The sequence below is a fragment of the Falco punctatus genome, assembly GCF_963210335.1.
Source record: "Falco punctatus genome assembly, chromosome: 6".
Taxonomy (NCBI): domain Eukaryota; kingdom Metazoa; phylum Chordata; class Aves; order Falconiformes; family Falconidae; genus Falco; species Falco punctatus.
The window spans coordinates 77,890,873-77,910,691 of record NC_137585.1 but is presented as its reverse complement, the minus strand read 5'-3'; the positions used below and the strand labels follow the sequence as shown (position 1 = coordinate 77,910,691).

The 19,819-nt window shown below is 49.0% G+C and overlaps 1 protein-coding gene and 1 long non-coding RNA gene across 7 annotated transcripts in view; both read left to right on the top strand.

The window, feature by feature from the left end:
• LOC308065275 overlaps positions 1–19,819 on the top strand; it is a 72,834-nt gene that overhangs the window by 30,329 nt on the left and 22,686 nt on the right. The window lies entirely within an intron of this gene.
• Positions 643–19,715, top strand: LOC308065258 (uncharacterized protein). 6 transcript variants are annotated; one of them, XM_080391026.1, is made up of 11 exons: positions 643–764; positions 1,987–2,111; positions 3,972–10,155; positions 11,543–11,806; positions 12,440–12,694; positions 14,255–14,308; positions 14,473–14,493; positions 14,848–14,880; positions 15,660–15,680; positions 16,463–17,793; positions 19,648–19,715. In XM_080391026.1, the coding sequence occupies exons 3-10, from the start codon at positions 9,603–9,605 to the stop codon at positions 16,720–16,722; spliced, it is 1,461 nt and encodes a 486-aa protein (XP_080247152.1). In that variant the 5' UTR covers positions 643–764; positions 1,987–2,111; positions 3,972–9,602; the 3' UTR covers positions 16,723–17,793; positions 19,648–19,715. The 6 variants fall into 6 exon arrangements, with proteins under 6 accessions (XP_080247152.1, XP_080247153.1, XP_080247155.1 ...); XM_080391027.1 differs by having other exon boundaries at positions 656–764; positions 1,511–2,111; XM_080391029.1 differs by lacking the exon at positions 643–764 and having other exon boundaries at positions 810–2,111; positions 3,972–9,087; positions 9,817–10,155.

Below are 19,819 nucleotides of genomic sequence, written 5' to 3'. Positions count from 1 at the left end.
GTGCAGCAGCACAGAAACAGCAGCCGTGCCCTAGCCACCTGCCAGCCCAGGCGCACCACCATGGCTCGTCAAAATGTTCCTGGGCAGCACAGGAAGGTGATAAGCAGTACAGCAAGCAGTGAAAGGAAGAAGCAGCCACTAATGAGCACTAGACTCTATTAGCACTAGACTGTCTATTAGACAGTGAGGAAAGCAAGCCCCATGGTAGGCGCAGAAACCTACTGATTAGTAGCAAACCAGCAATAACAGCTATAAATTCAAACTAGCAAACTCCTATCAAGTAGAAGAATTCTTTGTTGATGGTTACGATACAGTTTTCAAAATGCAGTTGCCTAATAAGGAAGAAAGAGGGAATTTTTTTGAGGCCTTAGTTGTAAATCAAGCTGTTCAACCTCCTGCGCCAAAAGAGAAAGCAGGTGAGGATAACCTCCTCTACATCGAAAACTTTGCTAACTGTAAGAGAACAGCTATCCAGAATGTGCTTTGGTGGGCATTTTCTATCAAGAATTTCCCATATGCTTGTGCCTGAGTGCCATACATTGACGGAAAGTTTCTGATTAAACGAAGCTTGGTGGCCCTTGGAAGTACTGCCTGTTGCCCTGCTGCCTGAGCCTTGACAGCGGACCGAGGAAGAAATAAGAGCACCAGAGGAGCAGGAGGGGGATACGTTGCGTGGGGTTAGGATTTTCTAAAGGGATGTGACCCTTAGACTTGTCGTTGAGAGGTGTTTCAGAGCATTTGCAAAGGCTGCTGGCCCAGAGGAGGTAAATGTCCATCTCTAAGACCATTTTATCTGTGTGCCTTCATAGTTTCCCTCTGTGTCTATTTCTCAGGGTTTGTGTGCTTTTCGTAGGAAGCTTTCTCTTGGCTTTTAGCACCAGGAAGTGAATTTTGCTTTTACTTTTGGCCATTCCTAGAGGCTCTCGAACGTGTGTTACTTGAGTATTCACTGAAAGCCCCAGGTTCCTTCTGAAAACATTTATGGAATGTTTATTGTGTGAAACGTGGGAATATTCCAGTTGGAAGGGACCGACAGCGATCCTCTCGTTCCGCTGCCAGTTAGACCAAATGCCAGCACCGCTGGCTCATGGCAAGGCCTTGACAGGTAGGCATGTGGCAGGCCCGAAAAGCAGAGAGATCTCTCTCGTTCTAATTAGAAACGGTATCTCTAGGATTGTTCTCATAAAGCCTAGAGCTCTTGAGTTGACTGACAATGGTTTCTGTGAGAAGAGGAGCAGAAGCAGCAGTTGTCAACGTAAATGTTAAGAGTCTATTCTCTGTTTCACCGGGGGCTGCTCCTCAGCATAAGATCAGCCATAAGGCCTGTGTGCTTTCTTCCTTGTCCCGTACACTTTGGATGTCTCCTTTTCTCATTTAATGTATGGAATAAGCCTAAGCCAGGGCCGTGTACTTCAGTCAGCTGAAATGTTGATAGAGCTTTGCAGTTCAGCAAAGTCCTGCTCCCCTCAGCGTCCACTGACTTGTCTTTCCCTTTACTTCACTTTCTGAGGCAGGAGTAATCTAGAGAAGCAGAGATGTCCTCATCTGAACCAGCCATGAGGCTCCTTTCACGGTCCGAGTAAAGAAACCGGCACCTCTGGCTCCAGCTACCTCGCCTCGTTCATGTTGGCCATGGAAGATGTGTTTCCTGACCTAAATGACTTTGGAGTTTGACCGTGCAGTGCTGTAATCGCAACGGGACTGTATTCTTTTCCTGCTGCTGCCCTCCTGTTTTCTCGAGTGCGTCTTGTGTGTGTGTGTGTCAGGGTGTGTGTGTGTGCGCCTGAGTTTCTGATTTTTAGGGAGCTGTGACTTTTCCCAGAAAGAAAGAAAGTCAAAGCAAACATTTCTCAGTCAAAAAACTAACAGCAACAGTTGTGTCTCTGTCATGGCAAAGAGAGACCGTGTTACAGGTACAGGAGACTTCACTGATCCTGTACTCCAGAGAAACAGAACCCCTGACTTCAGAAATGTGTGTCATTCCAGGTTGGTGGGGACACTGTATGGCTCGCGCAAGACGTTCTCGGGTAGGAGAGCAACAGCGGATGGGTGTGGAGAAAGCAATGGGGATTCTCACACAGGCAGTGGTTGTGGATTCCTGTGAGCTCAAGGTAAGTCCAATTTCAATTTTGTTAATCCTGAAGTAGGCTGTTTTCTTGCTGCAGGTACAGTTGTCAATAAAGTCAGACGTTAACCAATGCCAACTAAAACTGGGAAGGATATGTAGCTTGTGAAAGAATTCCACCCGGGGTGGACTAGGTTGTGTTTCCACACCCGGTGTAGACTGCTGTTCTTGCTTTTGGTGAACTAAACTTGAGGAGGCTGCGTTCTCTTCCTAATTTCCAGTTGAGAAGGGCTTGTTGAATTCTCAAATAGCCCACTCACAACCTGCCAGTTCTGTTGGAAGTGAATGTCCTAACAGTTCCTATGACGGATTTGGGGAGGGGTGTTTGCATTGACACGCATGTGTTCACATCATCACTTTGCCATTTATTGCCACTTCAAATGAGCCCATCCTCTGTGCGTGAGTGGGTAGAGCCCAGCTCCTTTGTGGCTCATTCCTAACGCAATGACTGGGGATGTGGTACGTACCGAAGCATTGTGGATAGTCAGAGGCCATGTTGCTGATGGAGTCACAGGTGAACCTGAACAAATACCACCAGGACAGGAATTTCTTTTCAAGTTCAATTGCATTATCCCAGATTTCCTTTCAAATTGCAGTTGGCAAGGAACCTTCACCACCTTCTCTGGTAACTGCCGCTGTCATCGGTTGTATCCACACTTGAGCTTGGGTACAACAAAGAGTGAAAGAAGCATTACCTTGGACTACACCAAGTGCATCTACCATCAACTGGTGGTCTTTTTGATCAGTTCCCTCCCACTGAGGCAACAGGTCCGACAAAAGCCATTGATTAGTTCCTAAAGCAAAAAGGGAAGATCATAAAGGATGTTATAAATATATGCAAATCACTGGTTACTGTAACTAATTTGTTCATGAAGACTTCTGAGTCTGTGCTATTTAGAACTCCCAATGCTGTCCCCAGGGTACCAGTCCCATCTCTTTTTGCTTGTTTTGGGGGGAAGAGGGTTTGTTTATGCAGCCGTGCCATCCATCACTTTTAAGAGCCCTTCAGGAATAGTGCACGAGCTAGATGGACTGCAGAAATGTTAGTTAGCATCGATAATTCTACTCTTTTTAGGGACCATGGTGGGTTAAACAACACCCGCTGTTGGCCTTGGAGTCACATAATCTGCAGCATTTGAATATGGCTAGCAAAACAACACTTTCAGCCAAATAATTCATCTGGAAATGTGATGAGGAACACAATTATTACAAAAGGAAGATAAAAGGAGACATTTATAGTTGCATTCTGCCTGAAAGGTGATGTTGAGCAGCAAGGCTAAGGCTGAGATGCCCTCTGAAATTTCTTCTCAATGAAAGCTTCAAAGGTCAGTTTGTCTTAAGCTAAAGTATTTTTACAGTACCACTTAGAAAAATATTGATTACTTCAGAGCTATTAGCCTCTTGAATAAATTTAGAGACCAAGTGCAAAGCCAAAAATCAGTTTAAAAGTTCCCAAGAAAAAAAAACAAACCCAAACTTCCCGGTTTATGCCAAATCTGGTTTTCAGTGTGTGTCCATGGAAATCTCTTAGACACCATGCAGTGAATTTAAATGATAAGGGGTAATGCTTTTAGACTAAATGAGGCTGGATTCAGATTAGATATAAGGAAGAAATGTTTGATGGTGATGGTAGTGAAACACTGAAGCACGTTGCCGTGTTGGTAGGAGGTGGTCGATGCCCCATCCCTGGTAATGTCGAAGGTCAGGTGTGATGGGGCTCTGAGCAACCTGATCTAGTTGTAGATGTCCCTGCTCACTGCAGGGGGGGGGTTGACTAGATCACATTTAAAGGTCCCCTCCAACTGAAACTATTCATAAAATGCTAACCTCTGCTTCCTTTCTGTAGATTTCTGGGAAGCCAGATGCCACCCAGGTAAGCAGGCAGGAGGAGGGCAGTGAAAATGCAATGGCCAAATGTCCAAGCTACCTTGAAACGGCAACACCAGTCACCCTGAAATGACAATGGCATGATGTTAGAGATACACCAACTAAGCTGGAGTCACAGGAACATGCTGGGCTTGGTTAACAGGAAAAGAGGCTGTAATGCAGCTCTTGGGAAGACCGAGAAAAGGAGTTGCTGATAGGTGTCGAATGCAGGAGTGGGATGTGGACACAGTTCTGGAGAGGACGCAGCAATGCATGGAGCAGAGAAGGAGATTTATTGTAAAGTGTGTGGACTTGCGCCCCAGAAGAGGACATGGCTGTGAGAGCTCCAAGGTGACTCTCGGTTCACCAGTGATTGCATGACCTGTTCCAGGGAATGTATAAATTACTTGTTGAATCATGCCATGACTGCTCAGAGCCTGGAACGCTTCAGGCCATAACCCCATGTGGAGAGAGGTCCCTGAGCCATGCTGCTCATCAGATGATTCCCGTTTCCCCTCCAGTTCCTGTTACGGTGAATCCTGACGGCCGAGTCCTGGAGCTGCGGGTGCCCGTGGCTCCAGGTATGCAGAGGGAGATGTCTGAACTCTGTACTCTGTGGAGACCTGTTGCTACAGGTCCTCCTAAAAAGCCTGTCCCCATCTTTCTTAGAAGCCCCCTTTAAGTACTGAAAGGCTGCAATAAGGTTTCCCTGGAGCCTTCTCCAGGCTGAACAACCCCAACTTTCAGGCTGTCTTCACAGGAGACGTCTTCCACCCCCCTGATCATTTTTGTGGCCTCCTCTGGACCTGCTGCAACAGGTCCATGTGTTTCCTTTGCTGAGGACTCCAGGGCTGGATGCAGTACTGTGGCAAATGCTCTCATTAGCATTTCCTGTAGGAAACTGGAGTGCACACAGGGATGTGAATACAAGAAAAAGGAGCTATCCTAATCTGGTACAAATCAGTAAATTAGAAAATGCTCTGAACCAGGATGTTCTTTCAAGAGCAAGTTCCATAACCTCCCACTGCAAAGGCTGGTTTACCAGGCAGAGACTGACGGGACAAGAGGGCTGGAGAGGGAGATAGCCTGAAACAGTAATCTGTTCACATCTCTGTAGGTCCATACGAGCAAGCATGTGCAAGCAGTTTTGTAACTAGAGGCCTCTCACATCTTCTGCCATCCTTCCCCCCTACCACTTCTCCTAAGAATGTAGTGTAACTTCAGGGACATGCTGATGAAAATCCTGCACTCAGTTGAAAAATTACTCCAAAACAGAGAAAGGAAGCAGCCGCTTGCTCACTCCTCACCCCCGCGTTGGGATGGGGCAGAGGATCGTTAGTGTAGAAGTGACAAAAGTTGTGGGCTGAGGTAAAGACAGCTTAATGGGTAAAGCAAAAGCTGCACACGCAAGCAAAGCAGCTCAAGGAATCCATTCACTACTTCCCATCAGCCGGCAGGTGCCCAGCCATCGCCGGGAAAGCAGGGCTCCACCACCGATATCGGCCTCGTGGCTCAGAACTTGCTGCTGCCTGGGCAGGAGGAGGGAAACGGTTTGGGGTCTGTGTCCCACCTGTGATGATGAACTCCCTCTCTCCCTCTCCCCCCGACCTAAATAAGCCTGGGGGAATCGAATCGTAAGGCTTTGCACTTTGAAGTTCTAAACTGCGCGATTTCTAAATTTCCTGCTGGGTCTGTGTCTTGTATATTCCTACTTGTAACTTCAAATCATCCTGGTGAGTAACAGGCTCACGCAACACCCCAATTTGGTTTCTCTACCTCCCGTTCATGCTGTTGTCTCAATTCCAGGTCATTGTCAGAAAGTCACACTTGAAAATGAGCTGCAGTGCTCAGGTGCAGAAGGGCTTGAAACATAATCCTCTTACTGTACCTTGGATCTAGGCGTGCCGGCAATTCAGGCCCTTGGGTTGTTCCTGCCACAGGGGTTGGTACCTGCAGGCACAGGCTGGACTATTGCACTCAAGGGCAAACAGTTGCTCCTGGTGAACGTTCAGGTTTCAGCGCCTGTAAGCTTCCGTCAGGAAAGGAGAGAGGTCGACTCCCCTACCTCCGGGTAATACAAGCCAGAGGCTCCTCACTTCCATAATCCACGCTGAAATTCAAAGGGGTTCTTTGGGTCCTGCTCTTCAGGTAAGGAATTAAAGCCTGGCTGAAAGAGAACTGTGCGTGATGAGGTTTTTGGAGGGGTTTGCCTGAATATTGAGCTGGTGGTTTTCTATTGACAACCGCCAGGGCATGATTCCAGCCTGGAATTAAAAAGGCTTCTTTCTTTGCTTCCTTAAGCGTGAAGAATGAAGTGTAAATCTGACGGATGATTTGGATTTGGAATCAGAGGCTATCCGCCAGCAATTTTATTAAAGAAAGAGGTCACTGAAATGCTAATGGTTATTTGCAAGGTTGCTCCACAGAGAGAGTTTGCTGAAAATGTTGTGATGCGTGGGGCTGGTTGGAGGACTGCAATGTGCTGGTTCTGAAACACATTCCCGCTTCGGAAAGCAAATGCATGTGCTCCCTTTGTGTCAGAAATACAGGCTTGCTCTGGGTTAGCCTGCTAGGTATATACCAATATGATGTCTATATACACCCCATGACATAGATAATCTGAACTGATTAAGTCTAACTCGGGTATAAATTTATTCTGCAGATAACCAATAGGAAGGATACAGATTTTTACACTCGTGTGTACAAGCAGTACACCTTTGCTAGTTTTTCCAGCTGGTGAATCATGCAAACCTGTGGCATTTGTTTTGTCTTTCCGTTTTTAAAAACAGGTTGTGGCCTGTGCCTGAGAGCTTGTAGCTTTACATGGGGAAGCGTGAACAGGAAAAAAAAGAAAATCAAACCAAGCAAGGCTCCGTAACTTTACTGCAGCTTTTAACATGCTTTTTATTCTTCCTTCCTTCTTTCTATATGTTGGAAAAGCTGACAGCACTGGGGAGAGTAGTTAATCATTCCACAGAAAGATCAATAAATGAGTGCAGACTGGGACAAGGGTCTTGGCATTCTGCAGCATCCATCTCTAGTTTCCCTTTCTACCCTACAGCTTCTCTGGGCAACCTGTGCCAGCGCCTCACCACCCTCAGAGTGAGCCATTTCTTTCCAATATCTAATCTAAATCTACCACCCTCTTTCAAATTAAAGCTATTTGCCCTTTTCCTGTCACTACGTGCCCTTGTAAGAAGTCCCTCTCCAGCTTTCTGGTGGGTGCCTTTAGGTACTGGAAGCCTCCTCTAGGTTCTCCCCAGAGCCTTCTGTCCAGGCTGAACAACCCCAACTCTCCCAGCCTGCCTTCACAGGAGACGTGCTCCAGCCCTCTGTTCATCTTTGTGGTCCTCCTCTAGGCCCACTGCAAAGGGTCCATGTCCTTCTTATGCTGGGGGCCCCAGAGATGAATGCAGCACTGCACGTGGGGTCTCCCAACATTAATGAGTTAGTTAATCATGAACCGTGCTGAGATTTGTACCGTAGTTTTACTTACTTCATACCAATGATCTGGGAAGTTCTTGACATAGAATGTTCTTCCAATGCGGTTGATTAAAAATGTACCATCCTCTGCTTTGGAATGGTAAACATCTATTAAAATGGTCTCTTTAATACAGGTATAAATATTTAGCATAGCAGGGAATTAAGGGCTGTAGACGAAGAATGCAAAAATCTACAAACCGGGTCCAGCCAGACCCATGTTTTTCTGTTTTTGTTCATTCACCACGTGGAATGGTTGAGACATCAATGCTAAAACTCTGTCCTTCAAATAGACTACGTTGAAAAGATGTTGTAAATAACCGTTGGTACTCAGAACGTGAGTAGTTTTTCATTTTGACACGTAGTTGAGCTTTTGTGCCAAGCATCTCAGTGTGACTCAGGGAGGGGTCTCTCCTGGGGATGCCTTATTGCACTCTAACTACCTTTGAGGGGATGAGTGTGATGTCTGTGTTCTCCTGAACGGTGCTTGCATTGCCTCCCTCTTCATCCTCTGCGCCTCTAGAGCAAGCGCTTGACCCTCACATGCCATGGTGTATTCCCCCGGTGCTTCCTCAGAGCACTGACGGTTCCTCCAGGTTTGCTGCTGCAACAAACAACTCATCCTCTGCCCTTCAGCAGTTCACCAACGTTTTCTGCTAAGCGAGGACAAGAGTACAAGGGTGTTGGAAGTTAAAAGAGAGGTTGCAGGTGTGAGATAATGCAGCCGTCGAGAGAGGGAGTGGGCTGAGCTGATTGATTTAGCCAGGCTGCACAAGGGACTGTAAAAGGCAGAAGAGAGTGGCTGGTGGGAGTGAAGTCACAACTGACTGGGCGCAGGTGAGCTGCAGTGTTGCCTCTCTCTGGGGTACACGGCTTTTCTCAAGCCTTCTGAGACGGGACCCTAGAAAAGCTTCCAAGGAGACTGTGGGAGAAGCAGACCAGGCAGTTGCTCCCAGTCTGTCTCCTTCAGGCATGAAGGACCACAGCTGCTCATCTGCAGTGAAGCAAAAGCAGCAGAATTTTCTGTGATTCCCTCTCACATCCTTTTCCAGGGCAGTGTTCTTAGCCAGGGTACACACTGCTGCAGAATCAAAGTAGGCTGGAAAGTGTGAAGCACAGCCCAGTTTCCCAGACACATCCAGCAAGAGAGTCATTGCGTGAGACCTAGTGACATGTGTACAGGGCTGGCGGTGGGCACCCTGGACTTCGGGCCTGCCCTCCAAATCAGTTTGGTCAGACAATTCTGTGCCCGAGAACAGGCACGGTCAGGGAACGGGAACGAGCAACTTCTCCTTCAGAGAAAAGAAGCGGGAGCTGTGGGTGACTCCACTAACGCGGCGCAGTCCCGCAGGGTCTGAGGACAGCAGGCAGAGCCAGGTGCTGACTTTGTGCCTCTGCCTTTAGCAAGATCCATTACTTTCTGTTCACTCCTCCCTCTCGGGAATTCCTTCTCATTTTCACAGCACATCATCCATTTCCAGGGGCAATACAAGCAATTTGACTTTACCCACACGATGGTTCTGGAGGATTTATGGAGGAAGTGTTCAAAATGAAGCTCATACTGCTCTTGTCCTTTGCTCTTCTAATATATATTTTGATTACAAGGTGGCTTACAGGTAAGAGACTCCTTACTGTACCCGTCTATCCGGTTACCCTAAGATATCACGCCTGCGCTTCATTTCATAGACCCTGAAGGAACAAACACACTGTAGATCGTATGTGGTGTCTGACACCTCCAAGTTCAAGTATGGGACAACACCAGCCATCCTGATGACGTGAGACACCCCAGCCCTGCTGTTTCAGGGAAGGTGTCAGCGACTTCAGGGAAGCGCCGCAGGTGTGTTATCCTACTACAGACATGAGGGCGGCACGTTCAGTCTCTGCTGGGACAGAACCAGGGCCTGTGGGGGCAGGAGCCTGTGCAGATTGCTTTGTGGGCTGTAGATCTGCAGAGTGCATAGCTCTTTGTACAGCTCTTTGCACATCACGTGTGGTAACTTGCTCGTAGCTCAGCGAGCTTTGGTTTGCAGTACTTGCACCAGTGTACCTATTGTCTTCCTGAATAAATCACTGCCCGTAATGCCCACGAGTATGGTCCATGAGTCTGTAACACAGCTGGTGTGTATAAGCCATGACATCTGGTAACTGTAAGGCATGTCTGTGCCTGGAGGAGGTGCTAGCAACGACTCAGGACCCTGACCTCCCTATTCTATGGGACTGTGAGACTAACTTAGAGCTCGGCTTTCTGCTTTGGATTACGCTAACACATGTAGCTTTCTTCTCTCTATGGAAAGATTACACTTGCAGGGAAAAGCAGTGCATTTGCTCCCACCTCTTCCTTTCAGGTGAAGTGCTTGTCACCGTCAGCAGTGAACCGTCAGTTGTCTCTGTTGGAGAGCAAGTGACTCTGTCCTGCCAGCTGACAGACAGTGTCCCCTTTAACACGAGTGTGCTTTGGTACAAACTGGAAAAGGGGAAGGATGCTCCACTGTGTGCTTCATCCAGCCTGGGTGGGGTGGTGGATCAGTGCCAGGATGAAGAACGGAAGAGGATGGCGTGTCACTGGAAGAGAAGAGCACTTCTCCTGGTTATCCAGGCAGTGCAAGTAGCTGAGGAGGGGACATATGTTTGCGCAGTGAATGGCAGCGTTGTCACAAATGCTACTATGCACCTTGATGTTACAGGTAAGCAGGGAGATTTTCACAGTGAAATGCGACTTGCTATGACCATGCTGAGTTCAGTTCCCATTGTGGCTCTGCGGCTCTGCCTATTCCTTGCTGGACAGCTGAGACCTTGTCAAGGTTTAGCCCCAGCAGGCAGCTAAGCATCACACAGCCGCTGTTAGCTCCCTGCCCTGGTGGGATGGAGGGGAAAATCAGATGGGTAAAAGTGAGAAAAGATTGGGTCGAGATAAAGACCGTTGAATAGGTAAAGCAAAAGCCGTGCACGCAAGAAAATCAAACCGAGGAATTCATTCCCTGCTTCCCATGGGCAGGCAGGTGTTCAGCCATCTGCAGGGAAGCAGGGCTCCATCACATGTAACAGTTTCTTGGAGAAATGGAGAAATGAGCAAAGATGCAGGAAGCAGCTGGAACGACTTGCTTTGATTCTGAGTATCTAAAGACGCTCAGTGGGAAAGGTCATGTGGCTTGTCAAGGGGGTAGATAGTGTAACAGGGAACTGCATTAAGATGCTGAATATCATCATGTAGGTGCTCAATATCCCCATATAAATAAACTAGAGTTTGTTTAAGGGGTGTTTTATTTTAAATAATTTGTTTAAATCCTCTTCTGGGATTATGAATGTTCAGCTTCTCCAGTTAGGGCTGGTTTGCCTTGTAAAAAGAAAAAAATAGTTACTCAGAGCTATTAGGGAGGGTATTCACCAACGTGCAGTGCACCTAATGATATGGTAAAGGCCCCTTCTCCCTCCTCTTTAGAAATCCCCCGTCTCAATTGACCTGTCTGAAATGCAAACCTGGAAGTACTTGCAAAAAGCACCTTACCAGATCTGATCTGCTGATGGACAAGTCGCACTCTGGAGCTTCATTTGAGGGCATGGAAACATCTAGCTTCCACAAACCTGGCGTCAGTCTATCTGCAGGCCAATGCTATGTGTGAAGGCCCTTTTCATCTCTTTTCTTTTGAACTGATCATGTGCTAGGCTGACTTGATGCCTCCTGTTTTGGTGTGGGACAAGACAGGCAACAATTCTTTGCTCTTCTTCCCCTCCACACCGCTTCTTTTTTATGGACCTGTATCACCCCCCTCAGTCACGTAGAGAGTGCTCATCTCTTTTGCAAACTCCCAGATGCTCTTCCTGACCTTTGATCATCCAGGCTTGCTGGGGTTCACTGTGACTCTGGGGTGAGATGCCCTAGTGTTCAGTGTTGCTGTAGTCCAGGTAACCGGCCCGTCTGATCTGACCAGCTGTGGCTGTTTTTATGAGCTATGAATTTCTAGCGCAACATACTGAGGCCTTCTGAGTTGTGTTGGTTCAATTTGCTGTGACTGTAGTGGTGTTGCAGTAACTCTAACCCTGTCTTGTACTCATTGACTAACTCCGTTACAGCAATTGGTACCAAGCCAACTTTGTACAGGGGTCAGCAAGAGGAGAATATGTGTCGCTACACGTGTAAGTCAAAAAACTGGTACCCAAAGCCTGAAGTTATTTGGACGAACTATGGAGGAGACATGGCAGATGTGGAGGCCAACACCAATGTAACGTGGAGTGAGAGAGACCATTTCATGGTGCAAAGCATCATCACAGTGCCTTGTGATAAAGTAGATGTGGTGTGTGTAGTCCAACTCAACAAAACCAAGGCAAGCCAATCAGGTAGGCCACAGTTTTTCCCCTGCATCTGCTTTGTTGAAGGAATCAGAGCCCTCCGTTATTGCTAGAAGAGTTGCAATGGGGCAGGTCTCAGCACCTTCCTTGAAGACCAAGCATCCTGCAGAGCCTCCCCATGCAGAAGAAATTTTTTCTGTTGGGTGGTAGAGGTTTGAGTTGGCCTTGTGGCGTCTTCAGGGCAACACCATGGAATGATGATCCAGGGAAGTGCTGAGAGCAATCTTCCTACTGCCCTGCCTCTTTGGGCTGCGTTCAGCCATAGCTTGCCTGTATTTTTAATGGTCTGAACCTGAGTATTGTTATCTCTTTGGCATAATTTCTGGGTTTTACCTTCTCACCTGGAATGACAGGCTGTATCATTCATGGTTTGGGAAGAGCTTCTTGCACACAGTTCTGCCTGGTTTTGTTTATTTCAGCAGTCTCACTCTTACACACAGAAAGCTCATAGGATGCTTTCAAGTGTAGAATTATGGAAAATGAAATGCTCAAAAGCAGATGCTTTTGATTAGAGATGAAACAACAACAAAAGTGCAGGTGTTCCGTGAGATCTCTTTCATGGCATACTTGGTGATTCTGTGTTGTGCCGGATGTGGTGGTGTTAAATTGCCTCTTTTCCAGGTTCCTTGAATGAGATGACTGTGGGAGGCACTTGTGTGTACAAGGGCAGAATAACAGGTTCCCTTGTAAAGCCCAAAGTGATGTGGATTAATTCCCAAGGAGAAGACCTATCTTCACTGGCCCTGACAAGCATTCTACAGGAGGCGGACAATAGTTTTGCAATAGAAAGCTCCATTGAGATACCCTGTGAACAACCACCACCTTTGTTTGTGACCGCTGAAAGGGAACACACTCTACAGGTGCCTCAACAGTCAGGTATGCAGCAATTAAGACTCATGCACCTTGGCATCCTCTGAGCAAGCAAAGCTACTCTCTCCTCACTCGCATACTGCATCATCCTCCACTAAGTGAGAAGGTGGGGCCAAACGCTGTGGATTATTTCACTGCGTTTCCCACCACACGCCATAGTGACATCCACTGAGAGTGTTAAGAAAACTCACAGCTGGCCCGTGCTGACCAAGGAGAGAGGCTAGGATGCAAAGGGTAGAATTGCAAGATCAAGTATTCTATTCATGTGCAGGAGGTGTCTCAGCCAGACGGGGTAACCCACGTGTGGTGTTACACATGGTTCTTACACCTTTCAAGCGTTCAGTTACAACATGATTTGATTCATTGCGACTTAACACACACACAGAGACTACGGTTTGCAAAGAAAAGACAATGCCATGGTGTCATCATCCACCTGACTCTTTGATGATCTAGACGTCCCTGGAGTCCATCTTCCTGCGGTTGCTTATCTATGACACCAGGCAATGGGAGGGTTTGACAGAGGTGTTGGGGGGGCTAGGATGCTGGCAATGTCTCCATAGTCCAGGCATATCCTTTATCCTTCCTGGACAGCTTTCAGATTCTCAGAAACAAAGGTCCTTACCTCCAGATGGAGCTGCCCTCCTCCTTGCAGTGAGCTGGGCTCCTTCAGCCATACTTACTTGAGCAGGACTGTTCAGTATACAATGCAGACCACATGTCTCTGAAGAAAGTTGAGGCAATCTCATACTATATAGACTAAACGGGTACAAGAGTTTGGGAACGGGGTTTTGCCTAAGAACAGTCTATTGCTCAGTGCTTTGAGGAAGTCACTGAACCCAACTGCCAGGAGTGTGGCTGCAATGAGAAGAGCATCTGCTGACCCCAGGAAAGCCAGGAAGACAGTGGGCCCATGAGATAAGTGCACACTAGCCTGTCTCCCAGCATGAATCTCTGTTTTTTGATGCTGCAGAGAAGTTTTTGTGAGAGCTCTTCAGGGTGCCAGCTGCTGAGAGTTGTACTGAGAAGGAAAGACTTTGGCATGAGGCTACTAGGGGGCGATTCTGCCTGAAAGGTGATGTTAAGGCCGAGCTGTCCTCTGGAATTTCTTCTCAGTGAAAGCTTTGGAGGACAACTTGTCGTAAGCTAATGTATTTTGATGGTATCACTCAGAACGATATTGCTCCCTTCAGAGACAGTGGGCTCTTGAATAGAGTGAGAGACTAGAGACCAACTGCAAAAGCAAAAGACAGTAAGAAACTTCCCAAGGAAAAAGATAAATACTTGCTAGTTCATGTCGAGTGTGGTTTTCAGCGTGTGTCTGTGGAAGACTCTTGGACACAAGGCGGTGAATATAAAATGCAACTATCAATGCTCATTTCAGCTTTCTTTGAGAACGTTTTTGTTCCTCTTCACATTTCCCGAGGAATGATTTGGCTGAAAGTGTTCTTCTGCTAGCCACGTTCAAATGCTGCAGATCATGTGAATATACAGCCACTGTGTGTGTGCGTGTGCTATACCGCAAGAAAGCCGATTCATTTTTTCTATTGCTTGTTCTCCATTTTTCAGAAAGAGGTGATTTCTTCTGGGTTCCCTGCCTCCTTGTCCTCCTTATTTTAGCAGGTAAGCTATTTCCCCCTGCCAGAGATCGCATGAGCCAGTCCCTCTTGGCAGTGAAGATTCATTTCCAGAGCAGTGATGGGCTGCACTTTGGCTTTTCGTACTCTGTGTGTGGCTTACACAACAGTTGTGGTGGAGTTACTAATTCTGGTGGTTTTGCCTTTCAGCAACACCTTGCATGAAGATTGGTAAGTGTGAAAATTCACAGTTTAGAGTCCTTCCCTGCCCGTTTCGTGAGCTTATTAGCAGAGACTTGACAGTGCAATGCTTGTCCTGTTGATGGGGTCCCTGGCTCTTCAGGCCCAGCATGCATTTGGCAGGGCTGTTGTATGTTATAATGAATGGGGGACTCTCCAGCTGACTGGGCTCCACTGAAGTAATGGGAGTGTTTGTGGCTGGAGGAAAAAATTCCAATCAGGGCCAGGTGATGAGTAGCTCCAAGGGAGCATGAACTGTCCCCCATACCAGTGGAGTTCATCATTCCATGGGCTGTAAGGACCTTGTGGGTATTACCCTGATGCATGTCTTCTTCTGTTACTAAGGTAACTCAGGAGAAAAACTGTGTGTGAGCAACGGTGAGTATTCTGCTTATGCAGACTCTGTCCTTGCCTGGCTTAGAGCCCTGGGGTGGGATACGAGGGGTGCTCCAGCAATGGCAACAGCTCCAAGAGTGTTGTGCTGAGAGACCCTGACAATGTTTAAGGCTCAACTTGGCAGCTGGGGCTCCCTGGTTTGGCTTTGGCTTTGCAAGAGTAGTGCCCCATGGCCAGTCGTGGGGTGCATTTTGAGTCTTCCTTTTTGTCATGGGACTACCACTACCTGCATGGAATGAGTATTTACAGAGTTTTTTCCTTTCAGCACAGTTTTAGTGGTGGATTAGTACAGGTGAATGTTCAGGGTTTAGTGCGCTTACCTGCCCATGCTGCAAGCTCTTTCATGGAGCCTTGACAGTGGCAGGGTCTGTCTAATGCCATGGTCCTTGGACACTCTCCTGGCCTACGAAGCATTTGGCAGAGCTGGTGGTATGTTGACATGATCACGGAACTTATTGCTGCCGCGTACCAACTGTGAAAGCTCTGTGTTCTTTGCTATTCAGCCAAGGGGAGAAGCGGTGGCCTAAGAGAGAGGCCTCATCCCAGGGACAGGGAATGCTGTCCCCTGGGAAGGAGGAAAGTGCCAGCCTGAATTCCCTGTGTGATCCAGACAGAAGGGGCAAGTGGTGGGGCTACTCCATCATCTGGCTTGCTGGGTGCTGGGTGAGGGGAGGTGCCATATCCCTCAGCAGCTGACAAGGACCTAATGCATTTGTCCTAACTTCATGTCTTCTTCTCCTGTGACCACGGTGACTTGGCAGTGGAACTGCATGGAAAGAATGGTGAGTCTTTCTGCTTGCTCGAACACCTTCCCTCTTGGGATAGAGCTCTCGGGCGGGTGAGGAGGGATGCCCCAGCAATGCCAGCTGTTCCCCGAGTGCCACGCTGACGGAGCCTGCCAATGTGCAAGGCTCAACCTGGCAGCTGGTGCTCCCTGGCTCTGGCTTTTGCAAGGCAGTACCAGATGCCCAGCTGTGAATAGGTACTGACTCTTCCTTCTGATCGGGGGCCTCCCAATACCTGCTGCAGAATTAGTATTTATGGAGTCTTCACCCTTCAGCACTTTTTCAGTGTCAGATTAGTCAGGGAGAATGTTGAGGGTGTAGTGTGCTTACCTACCCATGGTGCAGGCCCTTACACGGAGCCTTGACAGTGGCAGAAGGGCCCTAATCCCATGGTCCCTGGCCATTCTCCTAGTCCAGCACACTTTTGGCATGACTGATGGGATGTTCTTGTGCCTGGGAATCCTATTATGGACTTCAGTCCATTGTGAAAGTTCTGTGTTCTTTGCTATTCACTGAAGGAGAGAAGTAGTGTCCCAGAAAGAGGAACCATCCTCAGGGGAAGTGAATACCGTCCCCTGTGTAGCAGGAAGGTGCCAGGCTGAATTTCCTGTGTGAGCCAGAAAAAGGGGCAAGGGTGTTGTGGTGGGGCTACTCCAGTTTATGCCTTGCTGGGTGCTGCTCGAGGGGAGGTGCCCTTTTCCCTCAGCACCTGACAAGTACCTTTTGTGTCCTATCCTAACTTCATGTCTTCTTCTCCTGTCACCATTGTGACTTGACAGAGCTTCTGCGTGCATGGAACGGTGAGACTTTGTGCTTGCCCAAATACCTTCCACACTGGTTGGGAGCCTTGGGGAGGGTGAGGAGGGATGCTCCAGCAGTGCCACATGCTCCCCGAGCGTCACTTTGGGTGGCCCTGCCAATGTGCAAGATTCACCTGGGCATCTGGTGCTCCCTGGCTATGGCTTTGCCAAGTGGGTGCCCCATGGCCATTGCTAGGGTGGGTCTTGACTTTTCCTTTTTTGCTTGTGCCTCTCAATAGCTGCTGTGGCATTACGTTCTACACAGTCTTTGCCTTTCAGCACAGTCTCAAAGTCAGATTTGTAAGGGTACAAGTATAAGAATTTTGTGCGCTTACCTACACATTATGCAAGCTTATTAGTGAAGCCATGACAGTGGCAGGGTGGTCATAATCCCATTGTCCTTGGCCATTTTCCTGGCCCAGAAAACATTTGGCATGACTGACGGGATGTTTTTGCACCTTGGAGGCCCTGTTGCAGACTTTTCACCAAGACAAAGTCTCTGTGTTCTATACAATTCAGTCAAGTGGAGAAGCGAATGCCCAAGAGAAATGATCCATCCCCAGGGAAAAGGGAAACCATCCCCTGGGAAGCAGGAATCTGCCAGGCTGAGTTCCCTGTGTGAGCCAGACAGAAGGGGCAGGGTGGTTGTGGTGGGGCTGCTCCGGCTTCTGGCTTGCTGGGTCTTGACCGTGGGAGCTGCCCATTACAAGGACATTATGGGTCTTCTGCTGATTTCATGTCTTCTCCTGTGTCCATGGAGACTCCACAGAGGAACACCATGCAAAGAATGGTGAGTCTTTCTGTTTCCCAAATGCCTTCCCTACAGGTATATGGCCTTGAATCAGGTGTGGAGTGATGCTCCAGCAATGCCACCTTCATCCCGAGTGCCACATTGAGAGAGCCTGACAGTGTGCAAGGCTCAACCTCGCAGCTGGTGCTCCCTGTTCTTGGGCTTTACCAACATGTTCCCCAATGGCCAGTGGTGGGGTGGTCTTTGACTCTTCGTTTTTTGTTGTGAGCCTGCCATTAGCTCTTGGGGAATTAGTATTTATGGACTCTTTGCCTTTCAGCTCATTTCCAGTGGAAGATTAGTAAAATTGAATGTTTAGTGTGTTGTGATGGTGTAAGCTCTTTCATAGAGCCTTGACATCGGGAGAGCAGTTTTAATCCCAGGCTCCTTGGTAATTCTCCTGACCCAGCACATATTTCACACAATTGCTGGGTTGTTCTTGTCCCTGCGGGTCCTATTATGAATTTCTTTACATTCTGAAGGCCCTGTGTGCCTTGCTATCCAGTCAAGGGGAGAAGCGGTGGCCCATGAGTGAGGATCCATGCCCAGGGAAAGGGAATACTGTCGCTCTGGGAAGCAAGAAACTGTCAAACTGAGCTCCCTGTGTGAGCCAGAAAGGAGGGGCAGGGTGGTGGGGCTACTCCTACAGCAAGTTTCTGGCTTGCTGGGTGCTGGTTGCGGGGAGGTGCCGTGTCCCTCAGCACGTGACATGCCAAAGTGGTCCTGGGGTTGTGATGCTGGTGGAGGTGGCAGCCAGTGAGGGTGTCTGTGCCAGGCACGGGCAGTGCTGTGAGCGGTGGGGAGTGGGTGGGAGGTCAGTGTGTGTCATCCTGTGCAGGTACTGGGTGCTGCTGTGTCCAGAGCAAGGGAGCCCCTGTCCCCACGGCTGGCAGCAGCTCGTGCCTGGGAAGCCCTGATTGCTCTCCCTTCGTTCTGCCAAGCCCTCCCGTGCACAGCAGCCTCAGCTGCAAGCAGGGGCAGCCCTGGGTGCTGAGAAGGGGGACTGCGGGCAATGCGCTGCCACCACGGCTCCATGCCGGGGGGAGCTCTGGCTGCGTGTGGGTTTGGAGGAGAAGGGATCTGCTTTGCTGAACGTGTCCCAGGATTTACGGCCATCTTCACTGGAGGTTGGGTGCTAATCAGTGTGTCCTCTTTTCACACTTTCTTCTTGCAGAGCAACTGAAGAAGGAGATTGGTGAGTGTCGCTGACTCCCTGGGGCCCATGTGTGTGAGCAGTTTGTGGGATGGGGTGCCAGGGTGGGAGAGTGGAGGACAAGTCAGCCCTCACCCCATGGGACAGCCAGGAGAGCCTGCACCGTGGAGCGTGACCGGTGTCAGGAATGCTGAGAGACACCTGGCTTGGAGGCCGTCTCTGCTGGCTTTCCCTCCCCTTCCTGTCACCAAGCGTCCCTGGGGAAAGGGCCTGTAAAGGCACCCATGGCCCTTGCCACAAGGCAGATGGTGGGTTGCCGTGGCAGGTGGCTGGTGATGCCCAGGCTGTGGAGGCTTTGTTGGAGGCAGGAGCATGAAGGAAGGAGATGCTGAGGGGAGGCCACAGTGTGTGTGATGGGGCAGAGAGCCCATGTCCCTGAGGAACCCTGGCTACTTATAGGGATTTGGGTCTGTGCCATTGTTGGTAAAAATGCTTCTGAGGGCCACATGATGAGGAGCTCCAAAGGAGCATGAACTATCCTGCATGCCAGATTTGTTGTTCATCATTCCCTGGGGTGGACAGTCCCAGAGGGAAATGGCTTGTAGGGATCCTGTGGGTCCTGTCCTGACTTCATGTCTTCTTCTCCTGTGACCATGGTGACTTGCAGATGAACTGCGTGCAATGAATGGTGAGTGTTTCCGCTTGTGCAAATGCTGTCCTTGCCTGAATTAGTGCCCTGGGGTGGGAGGGGAGGGATGCTCCAGCAGTGCCAGCAGCTCCCCGAGTGCCACGCTGAGAGACTTTGCCAATGTGCAAGGCTCGACCTGGCAGCTGGTGCTCCCTGGCTCTGGCTCTGCAGGGGCGGTGCCCATGGCCAGCTGTGAATTGTTTTGACTCTTCCTTTTTTCTGGGGGATATTGCAATCGCTTCTGCGGCATTGCCATTTCCAGAGCCTTTGCCTGTCAGCACAGTCTCAGAGGCAGCTCAGCAAGGATGCAAATTCAGGGTGTCGTGCGCTTTACCTGCCCATAGTGCAGCTCATTAGTGATGCCTTGAACAATGTCCGGACTGTGTTAATCTCGTGGTCCTTGGCCGTTCTCCTGGACCAGCACGCATTTGGCATGAATGATTGGATGTCCTTGTGCCTGGGGGTCCTATTATGGACTTATGACCATTGTGAAGGCTCTGAGTTCTTTGCTATCCGGTCAAGGATAGAAGCAGTGGCCCAAGAGAGAGGACCCATCCCCAGGGCAAGGGAATACTGTTGTCCTGGGAAGCAAGAAACTGATAGCTGAATTCCCTGTGTGAGCCAGAAAGGAGGGGCAGGGTGGTGGGGCTACTCCTACAGCAAGTTTCTGGCTTGCTGGGTGCTGGTTGCGGGGAGGTGCCGTGT

Bases quoted from the DNA above. Each gene is read 5' to 3' on its own strand.
- LOC308065258 (XM_080391026.1), top strand. From the start codon at position 9,603: ATGACATCTGGTAACTGTAAGGCATGTCTGTGCCTGGAGGAGGTGCTA. The intron at 14,494-14,847 runs GTAAGTGTGAAA...TCTGTTACTAAG, and splicing joins AACACCTTGCATGAAGATTG to GTAACTCAGGAGAAAAACTG. The intron at 15,681-16,462 runs GTGAGTCTTTCT...GTGACTTGACAG, and splicing joins GGAACTGCATGGAAAGAATG to AGCTTCTGCGTGCATGGAAC.